Raw genomic sequence first — 12,642 nt, 5'->3', positions numbered from 1 at the left:
GGTCCCGTTGCCGTCCGCTGCTCGTCTCTCCGGTGGGCTCCTTTCAGGAGCACAGGGGGTCTTAGAGGGACCACCTGCCGTAGGGCGGCTTGCTGGAGCCCCCGGAAGCGGCGGCAGCCGTCAGGGGGTCTCCAGTCTCGCCCCAGGAGCCGGGGAGCGAAGGGGGGCGCATAGCGCAGCTGTCGGCTGCCTTCCCCGAATGGATTCCGGAAGGAAATAATCAGAAGTTGCAGTAGAAGTGCTGGAAGTGAGAAGTTTGCCCTAATCTCTTTTAACACCATTTAATTGATGAACAACAGCTTTTTGCAAGTTGTGGATTCAATCTATTTGAAGTTGCAAGATTGGAGGGTTGTTTTTTTTTTACCTCCCTCAGATAAAGCGGCATTTGGACTATCTCTATCTCGGAATGGAGTGAGAGAGTAAAGCGTTGTACTAACTATGAGAAAGATTTACATCACAATTGCAAGAAGTGATCCCTGAGCTGTTTTAAAAGCCTTTTGGAAACTTTGGATGTTTTGCTCCCAGGTCCCCTGTGAAAGGGGGAGCCAAGATGGCCCACTTCCGCCTTCTTCTTCGCTCTTATAAATGAAACTAGCCTTTTGAAACGACCTTTGAAGGAATTTCTGGCTTTATATTACTATTACCTCCCGAAGGTCTCCTGGAGCCCCTCCTGTTTTGTGGTCTTTCTGGATTTGGATTATTTGATTTTCTTCTTCTGGCTTGGAACTGTGACTAAGGATTAACACTCACTTCTGGGCTTGTCTGCCTCCTCGGCATCACCCAGCTGCGCATTCCACAGACACCATTTCTTTTGTATAAGACTTACACTTATCTCTGAACTTAACAAATGGGGCCTAGAAAACCACCGCCGGGTAAGGCAGCTATGTCACCCACCTCTTCTACATCTAGCCCAATGACCCAACAGACAAAAATTTCAACATTCTTACAACAAGAAGGGGCTGGAGAGAGTTCAAAGGACTTATCAGTTACCCAAATGTTCCAGGCTATTATGAAGGGACAAGAAGAACTGAAAAAAGAGCTGACAGATTTTAAAGAACAACTTAGAGACATACAGCAGCAAACAACAGAAAATAAACAGAGGGTTGGTGTACTGGAGGAGGGCGTGGTTGGGTTGAGGGAGGAGGTGAAGGCAACTCAAGGGGAATAGAGAATTGAAAAACTTCATGGTAAAGATGGAACTTGAAAGAATGTCCCTTTTTCTCAGATTCCAGAACCTACCCGAGACAGAAGATGAAGATCTTAAGGATACTATGTGTACAATCTTAGCAGAATACATTAAGAGGGATAAAGAACAGTTATGGTGGGATATGGACCTGGTTTATAGAATCAATTCAGAATATGCCAGAACACATAGTGTTCCAAGGGAAGTGCACGTTAAATTTCTTAGGAAGACCACGAGGGATGAGGTTTTGGGAGCCCAAAGGTGGGGACCACTAAAATATAAAGAAATTGCCATTCTTAAACAAATTCCGAAAAAAATAAGAGATAAGAGGAGGAAGTATTCCTCCTTATCAAAGAAATTATATAATAAAGGAGTTTGGTTTAGATGGTTATTGCCAGAAGGAATGTTGATCTTCTGGGAGGGAAACAGAATTAGAATCAATTCAGTTGTGGAGGCAGAGGCCTTCATGAAAAAACACAGTCCCCTCCTAGAGGACGAAACCATAAGAGGTAGTGAAAAAGATGATAATACACAAGATATGAGGGAGGAAGGGGCTGTGGCTCCGCCAGAGGACAGGGGGGAGGGAGCAATATTGAAAAGCATGGCTGGCTGGGGAATTCTGAGAGTTGAAGTCCACAAGTCTTAAAGTTCCCAAGTTTGGACACCCCTAATCTAGCCAGAGCTGAAGAAACTTCTTGGATGAAGCGCGTGCAAAGCAAACCAGCAGCAACCCACCCCTGCAACCGTGCTACTAATTTAACAACTGCAGTGATTCACTTAACACATGCGGCAAGACAATTCATAAAACTGAGTAAAACTCACATAACAAATTTCTCATTTAGCAACATAAATTCTGGGTCGTACGTCAGGGACTACCTGTAACCCTTTCTTGATGCTTTATTTTTACCCGAAAGCACATCCCATTGTTCATTTCCTGGCCCTCGCAGCCTGATGATCTCTTCTTGCTATTTCCAACTTTATGGCACTAGAATTTGAGAATTGAGTAGCAGGGAAAGGGTGAGGACTTGGGGTCATTCCCAAATAAAGCCATTGTGTTATATCCCTTTAGTTGCAGCACATGTAAAAGAAGCTGTTCCTGGTGCAAAGAGAAAAAGCTCATCCTTTTGTCTTCTTTTACCGAGCCCCCTTTTTACTTGCATACGTGTCCTATTTTTGCCGTGCAGCTTTCCCATTTTGGGGTTTTTGCTGAAGTGGGTCAGGACCCAGCAGGGAAATTCTCAGACTCTAATCAATCTTTCAAAAAGTGCTTTGTTATTGAGCCGTGGAGTGATTTTTCTCAGCTTTAGGAGTCTTGCATGTGCTCTATAATTCTCTGGGACCTAATTCTCCTGAAGAATTGAGTAATGACTCAGATACGGAAAGTCTGCTCCCTTCTCCTCTTCTCCATTTTTTCCGCAGTTATGGAGGGGGGGGGGGAGGGTGTTATACATTTTTAGGAAGATTCTATGCTTCTACCACCATTGCTCCTTGCCCCAAATAACCCATAGTCAATAAATTGCAGTTCAGATATTCTCTTTAGAATAAAGAGTTGTAGTGCAAAATGAAACTGGAGTGAAGATATTTGAATTTGGGTCCTGCTGAGATATAAAAGAATTTCCCTGGTATTTTGATAACTGTTAATATAGCAAGTGTCTATTATATATTTCAACCTATCCTCCATTATCTCAAAAGTAATTTTAGGAATTATATTTTTCTTATTTGCCGTATTTAAAGAACTGTCCATCTCACAGATGTGACTCTGAGTGGCATACTGTACAATAAAAAATAACCATAAAGAAACAGACATGAAAACATTCCGTAACAAAAACACCCATATTATTAAGCGCGACTAAAAGTGTGTAGCGTATCCCACTGCAACAATTTTCCAGATCCTTGAAATCCTCAAGTCTGTTGACACAGCCACGTTTTGAGGTACAGTGGTTCTTCAGTACTCATAGTTAATTGGTTCCAAGAGCGATGAGTAGCAAAAACAATGCGTTACCAAACACATTTTTCCCATAAGGAATAATATAGTGAATCACAAGGCAACTGATACCAACAAGTTCTAGCTTGTGCATTGAGTAGCAAACAAATGATGAGTACTGGGACAATTTTTTGTGTATTGAGTACCACATTTGACGAGTTTCAAAACTGTTGAGTACCAAGGTACTGTACTTCCAGAAGGATGCCAAGGATGGGATCAGTTTTATCTCAGAAGGAATGATGTTCCCTCTGAAGAACGGCTGTGCAACACAACCGAAATAGCCCAAATCTTGGGTCCCGCTAGCTGTAGTTCCCTATCCGACAGGACACACCACCATCTTCTAGTGGATCTGCAATACATTCACCTTTGATTTTGTTTGTTGCCACAAAGAAGAGGGAGTCAAACTATTCTCCAAGGCACCTGAGGGTAGGACAAGAAGCAATGGGTGGAAACTAATCAAGGAGAGAAGCAACTTAGAACTGAGGAGAAATTTCCTGACAGTTAGAACAATTAATCAGTGGAACAGAAGTTGCCTCCAGAAGTTGTGAATGCCCCAACACTGGAAGTCTTTAAGAAGATGTTGGATAGCTATTTGTCTGAAACGGTATAGGGTTTCCTGCCTAGGCAGGGGGTTGGACTAGAAGACCTCCAAGGTCCCTTCCAACTCTACTATTGTATTATTATTGTATTGTTTATTATCCCACCTTCATTATTTTTACAAATGACTCGTGGCATTGAACTTATCCAACACACCTTCCTCCTCTTTTCCTCACAACAGCAGCCCTGTGAGGCTGCAAGGGAGGGGCTGGCTTAAAACCACCCAGTTGGCTATATTCGGGTGGGAGTGATCGGAGAAGCACCATGCACAAGTGACAGGTATTTAAGCTGCAAAGGTGACGGACATATTCAATCTAGGAGTCTAGATCAGGACTGTCAAACTTGGGGCCTGCAGGCCAGATGCGTCACATGCTGGCCCCGCCCACACTCGGTTTAGCGAAGGGGGGGAGTCACAAAAAGTCAAGTGATGACACCATGATGGCACGAATTTGACACCCCTGGTCTAGATGATCTTAAATAAGGAAAAGAGCAGGCCAGAGCTTCCTATAGAGAGTGGGATTGATGAAAAAAGTGTATAGGAAAGACTAGGAAGACATGAAGGTTATTTATGGCCAGCAGATCCTCCCCAAATCTCTTTCAATTTCTAAGACTTCAGTAAAAGTGGGCTTTCTTTACACTAAGGAGTGTTCTCAGAGATGTTTTCAAACAGCAGAACTATGTCTTTCGAACTTCAACCTTTGTGGATAATTCAACCCATACAGATCCTGCTATCCTTTATCAGGAAGCAGCTTTTCTCTCATAATTTGCATTAGGACCTAATGAGTGGGCAGTCCTTATTGATTATGGATGTAGTTTTTGGCAAGTATCTTCTGGATACTTACAAAGAGAAAGGATGCCCTTAAAATCTAGAAGCACAGGAGCAAGGAAGCCAGCGTGGTTTTGTGGTAAAGAGGGTGGACTCGAAGTCCTCCCTTGAAGACTTTGGGCTAGTCACTCACTCTCTCAGACCAATCTACCTCTCATGGATGCTGTTGAGAAAAATAGGTCTTGCACTTAGGAACGCATGCCAAGCAAAAAGATTAAATGTCACTAAATACTAAAAATGTAAAGGTTCCCATCGCACATATGTATGTGCTAGTTGTTCCCAACTCTAGGGGGGCGGTGCTCATGTCCGTTTCAAAGCCGAAGACGTCTCCGTGGTCATGTGGCCGGCATGACTAAACGCCAAAGGCGCACGGAACGCTGTTACCTTCCCACCAAAGATGGTCCCTATTTTTCTACTTGCATTTTTACATGTTTCGAACTGCTAGGTTGGCAGAAGATGGGACAAGTTACGGGAGCTCACTCTGTTACGCAGCGCTAGGGATTCAAACTGCCAACTTTTCTGATCGACAAGCTCAGCGTCTTAGCCACTGAGCCACCACATCCCTAGACACTAAATACTAGTACCTCTGAAAAGGAAAAGATAGAATTGGTGAAAGTTCTCTTGGGAATTTGGTTTTGTGGAAGTTGAGACGTTGCTACCGAAGCCAAGGTGTACAAAGAAACAAATTAGGTTAGCAGGTGATGGGTTTAGATTAAATGTTTTTGAAACCAAATCTTGAACAGGGTTGGACGTGTCTCCCAATGGACTCCTGTTGCTTCATGTTTTCTGTCTTCTTTCTCTCTTCCTCTCCCATTCTCCCTTCCCCACTCAGAACTGGGACCTTGTACAGCAGACACAGAACTACCTGAAGCTACTGATCTCCATTATCAATAGTGACGGTGAGGTGGTTTTTCCCCCCCCTACTAGTGAATTCGTGATTTGGGAGATTTGCATAACTAACTTGTAATTTTTAGTGATCATTAAAAAAAAAATCAAGGAAATATAATTAGGCCAAAATTGAGAAACCAACCGTGAAACAAGTAGATTTGATTTAATAAATGGGGTCTTTTTGCCACATGATTTGACCAGTGTACTGGTACCTGGGGGAGATGGCCCTTTCTCTTTGTTTCTGTCATTCTAAAAAAAAAACCTCTTATGATCTTGATCAATTTTCTACAGTCCTAGGATTCTTCATGGTTAACTGAACCTGCAGGAAAACTCTGACTCTGTTGTTTTTGTTTGAGATGCCTAAAAATAAGCGCAAGAGAGATCCTTTACTTACTATCTATGCTAGGGGGTCTCCAACCTTGGCAACTTTAAGACTTGTGGAGTTCAACTCCCAGAATTCCTCACCCAGCGGAGCTAACACACACACACACACACACACACACAAACACACAAACACACACACGCACGTTGAAGTCCACAAGTCTTAAAGTTGCCCAGGTTGGAGACCTCTGATCTATGCTAGACAGATCAGGGCAGTATCTATTCTATTAGAAAAAAGAATTAATATTTGGCTTATAGGAAGTCCTTGACGTACACCTACAATTGGGACCAGAATTTGCATTGCTAAGCAATGTGGTCATTAAGTGAGTCGTGCCTGATTTTGTGACCCTTTTTGGCCACCATCATTAAGTGGGGCCACCGTGGGCGTTAAGGGAATCCAGCTTCTCCCATTGACTGCTTGTTGGAAGGTGGGTGGGAAATTCGCAAATGGAGATCATGCCAGGTGTCATTTAGGATGCTGCAGATGTTGGAAATACATGCCTGGTGTCAAATGCCTGAATTTTGATTTCATGACACTACCATGGCCATGAGTGTGAAGATCGGTTGTAAGTGACTTTTTTCAGCGCCCTTATAACTTTGAGTGGTGGCTAAATGAATGGTTGTAAGTCGAGAACTACCTATGTGTGAAAGTAAGAGACATTTGGCTGGCTGAGGAATTCTGGGAGTTAAAGTCCACAAGTCTTAAAAGTTGCCAAGGATGGACATCCCTGCATCGATCACTTCATTCAGTGATTGATTGATTGAGTCAGTCCTTGGGCCTCAAGAATTGATTGATTGATAAGCTCATTTTAAAGAAACAAACCAGGAAGGAGTATGGCACTTGGGCATAGTATCTTAAAATCTTTAAAACAGTATCTTAAAAAGCTTGCTTAGCTTATTGAAATGCAGAAAAGCTTAATTCTTCTGGAGAATCTCGTAGATTCTGGTTTTGATAGAAGAGAAGGGTAGAAAGGAATTCTGAAAAGCTATAGGAGGTGTCACAGCTGAACCCAAGGTGGAGGACACACGGCAGTGGCTTTGCCTATGATGCACTGGAAGATCCACTACAGGCCTTTGCTATTCCTTATTCACTTCCATGTGGGAAGAAGACACGGAAATGCCACTTAATAATGCCTTGGTGAGGCCACACTTGGAATGCTGCATCCAGTTTTGGTCGCCCCAAAGTAAAAAAGATTATTGAGTTTCTAGAAAGAGTGCGGAGAAGAGCAACAAAGGTTTTAGGGGACTGGAGGCTAAAACGTATGAATGGTTGCTGGAATTGGGTATGTCTAATTTAATGAAAAGAAGGAGCAGTGTTCCAATATCTCAGGGGTTGCCACAAAAGAAGAGGGAGTCAAGGTATCCTCCAAAGCACCTGAGGGCAGGACAAGAAGCACTGGATGGAAACTAATCAAGGGGAGAAGCAACCTAGAACTAAGAAGAAATGTCGTGACAGTGAGAACAATCAGTCAGTGGAACAGCTTGCCTCCAGAAGTTGTGAATGCTTCACCATGGAAGTTTATAAGAAGAGATTGGACAACCATTTGTCTGAAATGGCATAGGGTTTCCTGCCTGAGCAGGGGGTTGGACTAGAAGACCTTCGAGGTCCCTTCCAACTCTGTTATTCTATACTATGCTACAAAGTAAAAAAGATTATTGAGTTTCTAGAAAGAGTGCAGAGAAGAGCAACAAATATACTATTCTGCTTAAATGAGCCCCTCTTTGCACATTTTAACATAATAGATAGCTTTCCTCCTGGGTGATTTCTAATTTCCCCGTTATCTGTTGTCCTCCAGCCTGCTGTAGCTCTTACCTCCTCTGTCTGGTAGGATGTGGAGAAGGCTCTGTCTTTTGCAGCTGGCCTAGCATATGCCACATTATCCCCTGGAGACTACTGGAGGCCAAGGGACAGTGGGAGGCTTTTCATCCAGAATGCCATACAAGTAACTCAGCTTTTTCCCTCCGCTGTTGATTTCCCTTCCTGCCGGCTTTGCACAGATGATGGTGGGCTCCTGGTTCATTGTATATCCGGATGGGACAGGACGCCGCTTTTCATCTCTCTCCTGCGTCTCTCCCTGTGGGCTGTGAGTACCAATAAGCACATTCCTATATCTGTAGCTGGCACGGGTGGTGTAGCCAAGATTTGGCAAGGTGGTGGTGAAAGTGGAGGTTTATTTAACCTGTAACATGATTGGTGAGTTCAAGGCCCCTACGGTTTTGTGGGGGTGCCTTTTAAAAGTGCCTGACTCTGCTGGAAGAAAACGCAGGGTGGTTCTTTAAAAGATAGGAGCTTTATGGTAACTTGGGGTTAATTTGGGAACTCAAAAGAGTTGGAATTCATCACAATTTCTCTGAAGAGAAATTGCTATTTTATTTGCATTCTGCAATACCAGTGAACCAATTAGCCTCACATGCATGAAATTTGCATGGATCTTTTTCCATTTGCATAATTCAACTTTTGTGTGGTGGGAAGAAAGAAAAAGGACTGAGGAAAAGGATGTAGGAAAAGAGCTTAACGCTACCACTTTGCATCTATAACACGCTTCAAGCTTCTTTTTGAAATAAAGCATTAAGCTCAGGAAATCCCAGGGTTGAGATTGTATGCTGCTGTGCAGTTTCTTGCAGAGTGCACAGCATTAGAAAGAATATTGTAGAAGAGATGGCTTCTTAAATGGGGTTTGTTTGTTTGTCTGTGTGTTTAAGAAACTTTCCTGATCCTAAGTCATTTTGACAAGAAGCAATGGGTGGAAATTAATCAAGGAGAGAAGCAACTTAGAACTGAGGAGAAATTTCCTGACAGTGAGAACAATTAATCAGTGGAACAGCTTGCCTCCAGAAGTTGTGAATGCCCCAACACTGGAAGTCTTTAAGAAGATGTTGGATAGCTATTTGTCTGAAACGGTATAGGGTTTCCTGCCTAGGCAGGGGGTTGGACTAGAAGACCTCCAAGGTCCCTTCCAACTCTACTATTGTATTGTATTGTATTGTATTGTATTGATGTATACAAAGGAGGGAAGTGCAGAGCAGGGAATCGTTATAATGTTTACTGTATTCTCAGTCTTTCTTTCTTTAGGATGGGCTGATCCACACATCCCTGGAACCTGCAGAGATTCTTTACCTGACAGTGGCTTATGATTGGTTCCTCTTTGGGTAGGCATGCTGGGCTTAGGCGGTCATGGTGGCGGGAAGAGCACAGGCATTGATAAGCCTGATTTATGTAGCATGTTTAGTTGGTTTAACTTGCTTGCTCCATTGCTCTCAATTCTGTCCTGACCTAGGCTTCCCAAGGGCATGAAGCAAACTCCTGGTCCCCAAAAAATCCCTTTTATTAATTTACTGTGAATTCTGCTCATTTACATCCAGCCAAGTCTTTCAAGGGAGGATTTACAGTCACAGACCTTATCTGGCTTGGAGAGCTGCCAAGCCGATATTTCAAGACTTGGCAAGGAGTCACAAACCAATTAAGCAAACTAATTGTCTCCTGCAAACTCCACTCCCCTTTCGTTCCGCTTTTTATTTCCACTGGGAGGGGTCATTCATCGCCCATCTGTGGCCTTACTCCCAAGTTGACTCCTGTTCTTTAGCTGTTCCCTTCATCTGGCAACTCTGCTCATGCGCACATTGGGAACAGGCACCAGCTGTATGTCTGCCTCACTGATGTCTGACTCCGAAGGCAGCTGATACAACTCTGGCCCCCTCTCTGCCTCCGACACAGAGCCCTCATCAGAGCCTTCCCCAGACTCCAGGACTGGCCCATGTTCCTCCCCAGCTTCCTCCTCACTGTCCGAATCTGCTGCCAGCTCTGCTGGCCGCTGGCAGGCCACAACAGATTAATCCTTTTCAAAACCACTGCCCCCAGAGGTTTTCTCCATCTGTCCTGCGGTCCTTTGAGGTGGGAGCTTGACTCACAGTTCTTGGGGTTGATCTAGATCCCTACCTGAATTTTAGACATCCTGGTTTGTCTGCATAGATGTAGTGGCCCTGTCTTCACAGCCGTCTGGAACGTGCTTGGTCAATACCAAACTCTCTTCTTCCTCCTACAGGCACATGTTAGTGGATCGGCTCAGCAAAGGAGAGGAAGTAAGTGTCTCTAGAAATTATGCCATGTAACGACTGTCCATGTCACACTACAGATGCTTTTTTAGCACTTCCCAGGCAGCAAAAATAGAGAGGAGCTCAAATATATATAAGCTTCATCTGAATTGGAACTGCATATGTCTAGCCTAGTGAAAAGAAAGACTAGAGGTGACATGATAGCATGTTCCAATATCTAAGGAGCTGCCACAGAGAAGAGGGGATCAAGCTTTTCTCCAAAGCACCCGAAGGTTGAACAAGAAGTAACAGATGGAAATTTATCAAGGAGAGATCCTAGATAAGTTTCTAGAACGCCTAGAACGAAAGAGAAATTTCCTAGCAGTGAGAACAATTAATCAGTGGAACAGCTTGCCTTCCAAAGGTATGGATGCTCCAGCATTGAAGGTTTTTAAGAGATTGGACAGCAATTTATCTGAAACCAGCCGAGAACCTGGTGTTGCCAGGGTATTTATTTATAGGGGGGAAATGTCTGGACCAAACGTAATTTGTAATGTTGGATTTTCCCCCTTACCCTTGTGGAGTACTGTGGAGTCATTACCATGGCAACTCCACTGCACTGTACAGTAGAAGCCATTTTACGGCAGTACACTAGAAGCCATTTTAAGGCACAACAGGCTGTATCTTAACAAACACACACACTGAAGGGTGTTAGGGGTGTCCTACCCCCACAGTATTTGTTTCCAGAGAGCAAGTCATCTGTGTACCAAGTTTGGTTGAAATTGCTTGAGGCATTCCAGAGTTATGCTGGAACACACACACACACACAATAGATGATAGATAGATGATGATAGATAGATAGATGATAGATAGATAGATAGATAGATAGATAGATAGATAGATAGATAGATAGATGATAGATAGATAGATAGATAGATAGATAGATAGATAGATGATAGATAGATAGATAGATAGATAGATGATAGATAGATAGATAGATAGATAGATAGATAGATAGATAGATAGATGATAGATAGATGATAGATAGATAGATGATAGATAGATAGATGGTGTAGGGTCTCCTGCTTGAGCAGACGGTTGGACTTGAAGATCTCCAAAGTCCCTTCCAACTTTGTTATTCTGAATCTGATTCTACACCTGAAGTTAACAAGAGTACACAATATCTAGATCCTGGACTGAGGAAAACTGAATCCAAGAACCTCATTAGATCTTATCAGAAATCTTCCATTGTAGCCAACCTGATACCTTTTAGGAAGCTCCCAAGCAGATCTCAGCAGCAATAGTTCTGCTCCCCTTCAGGGAAGATTTAAACATCATAAAAATGTTTTCCTTTGGATTCCTGAACTTGAGCAAACAATTGGTCTTGAACTCTGGGCTTTGATGCACCCATAACGTTATGGTCTCCAGCAAGCAATATCTCATGTTATATCATCCTTATGAACACCCCAAACCAGATTATTAGCCCCCCCCCCCCGCACACACACACACTGCCCTTCCCCTTGCACGTGATTACATCTCAGCTTACTAAACAGGGCACACACAGAGAGTGTCTGTGTGATTTCATGCCACTGCCAGGCTTGTGGTCCCTTCTGTTCCAGTCTTGCAAGTGGGATTAGGGGAGAGAGAAAAACAAACTGCCTCTGGCACAAGTGTCACAGTAGACTTGGCTTGCCCATCTGTGCCCTCTCTAATTTTGCCTTCTGCTACAGTCATGCCGTGGTGGCTTTTTTTTGGGGGGGGGGGAGACATTTAACACTTACCTCCCCCCCTCCCTTCTTTGCTGTGATTAATACTGAGATTCGCAAGATTGAGCAAGCGAATGTTCCAATGCAGACTTCTCTGACCTTGTGACCTCCAGATGCCTTTAGAATACGGCCCTCGTAAGTACCAGCTGGGGTGCCCCAAGGGATTCATAGTTTAATTTGGAAGGGCACCACGTTGAGGAAAGTGGCTTAAACTTGCTGCAAGTTGGAGAAATTGGGAAAGCGTGGAAGAATTATATTTCTATAACTCTTTGTTTTTCATAGGTCAGAATTTGGCCACCCACTATCAGCAATGGCTCCCAAGGAATCCAGTGGATACCCTGAGCCAACGTAATGTTTAGCCATAGGGATTTGGGGATTGTTTAATCATGGGTTTTCTTAACACACCTCTCCTGATCATCACAACTTTTAGCCAATGATTTGGGAACTCATAAAGTTAGAGAGTTATATGGGACACGGTGGCTCAGGGGCTAGGACGCTGAGCTTGTCGATCAGAAAGGTTGGCAGTTTGGCGGTTCGAATCCCTAGCGCCGCCTAACAGAGTGAGCTCCCGTTACTTGTCTCAGCTTCTGCCAACCTAGCAGTTCGAAAGCACGTAAAAATGCAAGTAGAAAAATAGGGACCACCTTTGGTGGGAAGGTAACAGTGTTCTGTGCGCCTTCGGTGTTTAGTCATGCCAGCCACAGGACCACTGAGACGTCTTTGGACAGCGCTGGCTCCTCGGCTTTGAAACGGAGTTGAGTACCACCCCCTAGAGTCAGGAATGACTAGCACATATGTGGGAGGGGAACCTTTGCCTTTACCTAAAGTTAGAGAGCTGGAAAGAGCAATTTCCACACGTCCATCAAATGGCAGTCTGCCATCTTCTTAAATAATCAGTCCCATTGTTGATCCATCTTGCATGCAGTACCGAGGGCTGGGCAGTAGAAGTCTTAAGATCTTGAAGAGATGAATGGCGAGCCACATT

At 43.8% G+C, this 12,642-nt stretch overlaps 1 protein-coding gene across 2 annotated transcripts in view; it reads left to right on the top strand.

The window, feature by feature from the left end:
- The window catches only part of MTMR14 (myotubularin related protein 14), a 136,184-nt gene that overhangs the window by 35,811 nt on the left and 87,731 nt on the right, over positions 1–12,642 (top strand). For both annotated transcript variants that reach the window (XM_081945171.1, XM_081945170.1), the window contains exons 10-13: positions 5,423–5,489; positions 7,858–7,943; positions 8,933–9,009; positions 9,903–9,939. In XM_081945171.1, the coding sequence (XP_081801297.1) occupies positions 5,423–5,489; positions 7,858–7,943; positions 8,933–9,009; positions 9,903–9,939 (267 nt within the window). The remainder of the gene's footprint in view (positions 1–5,422; positions 5,490–7,857; positions 7,944–8,932; positions 9,010–9,902; positions 9,940–12,642) is intronic.

The sequence above is a fragment of the Natrix helvetica genome, assembly GCF_964273705.1.
Source record: "Natrix helvetica genome assembly, chromosome: 1".
Lineage (NCBI taxonomy): Eukaryota > Metazoa > Chordata > Lepidosauria > Squamata > Natricidae > Natrix > Natrix helvetica.
The sequence above is the reverse complement of the archived record's forward strand: the minus strand, read 5'-3'. Positions and strand labels throughout refer to the sequence as shown.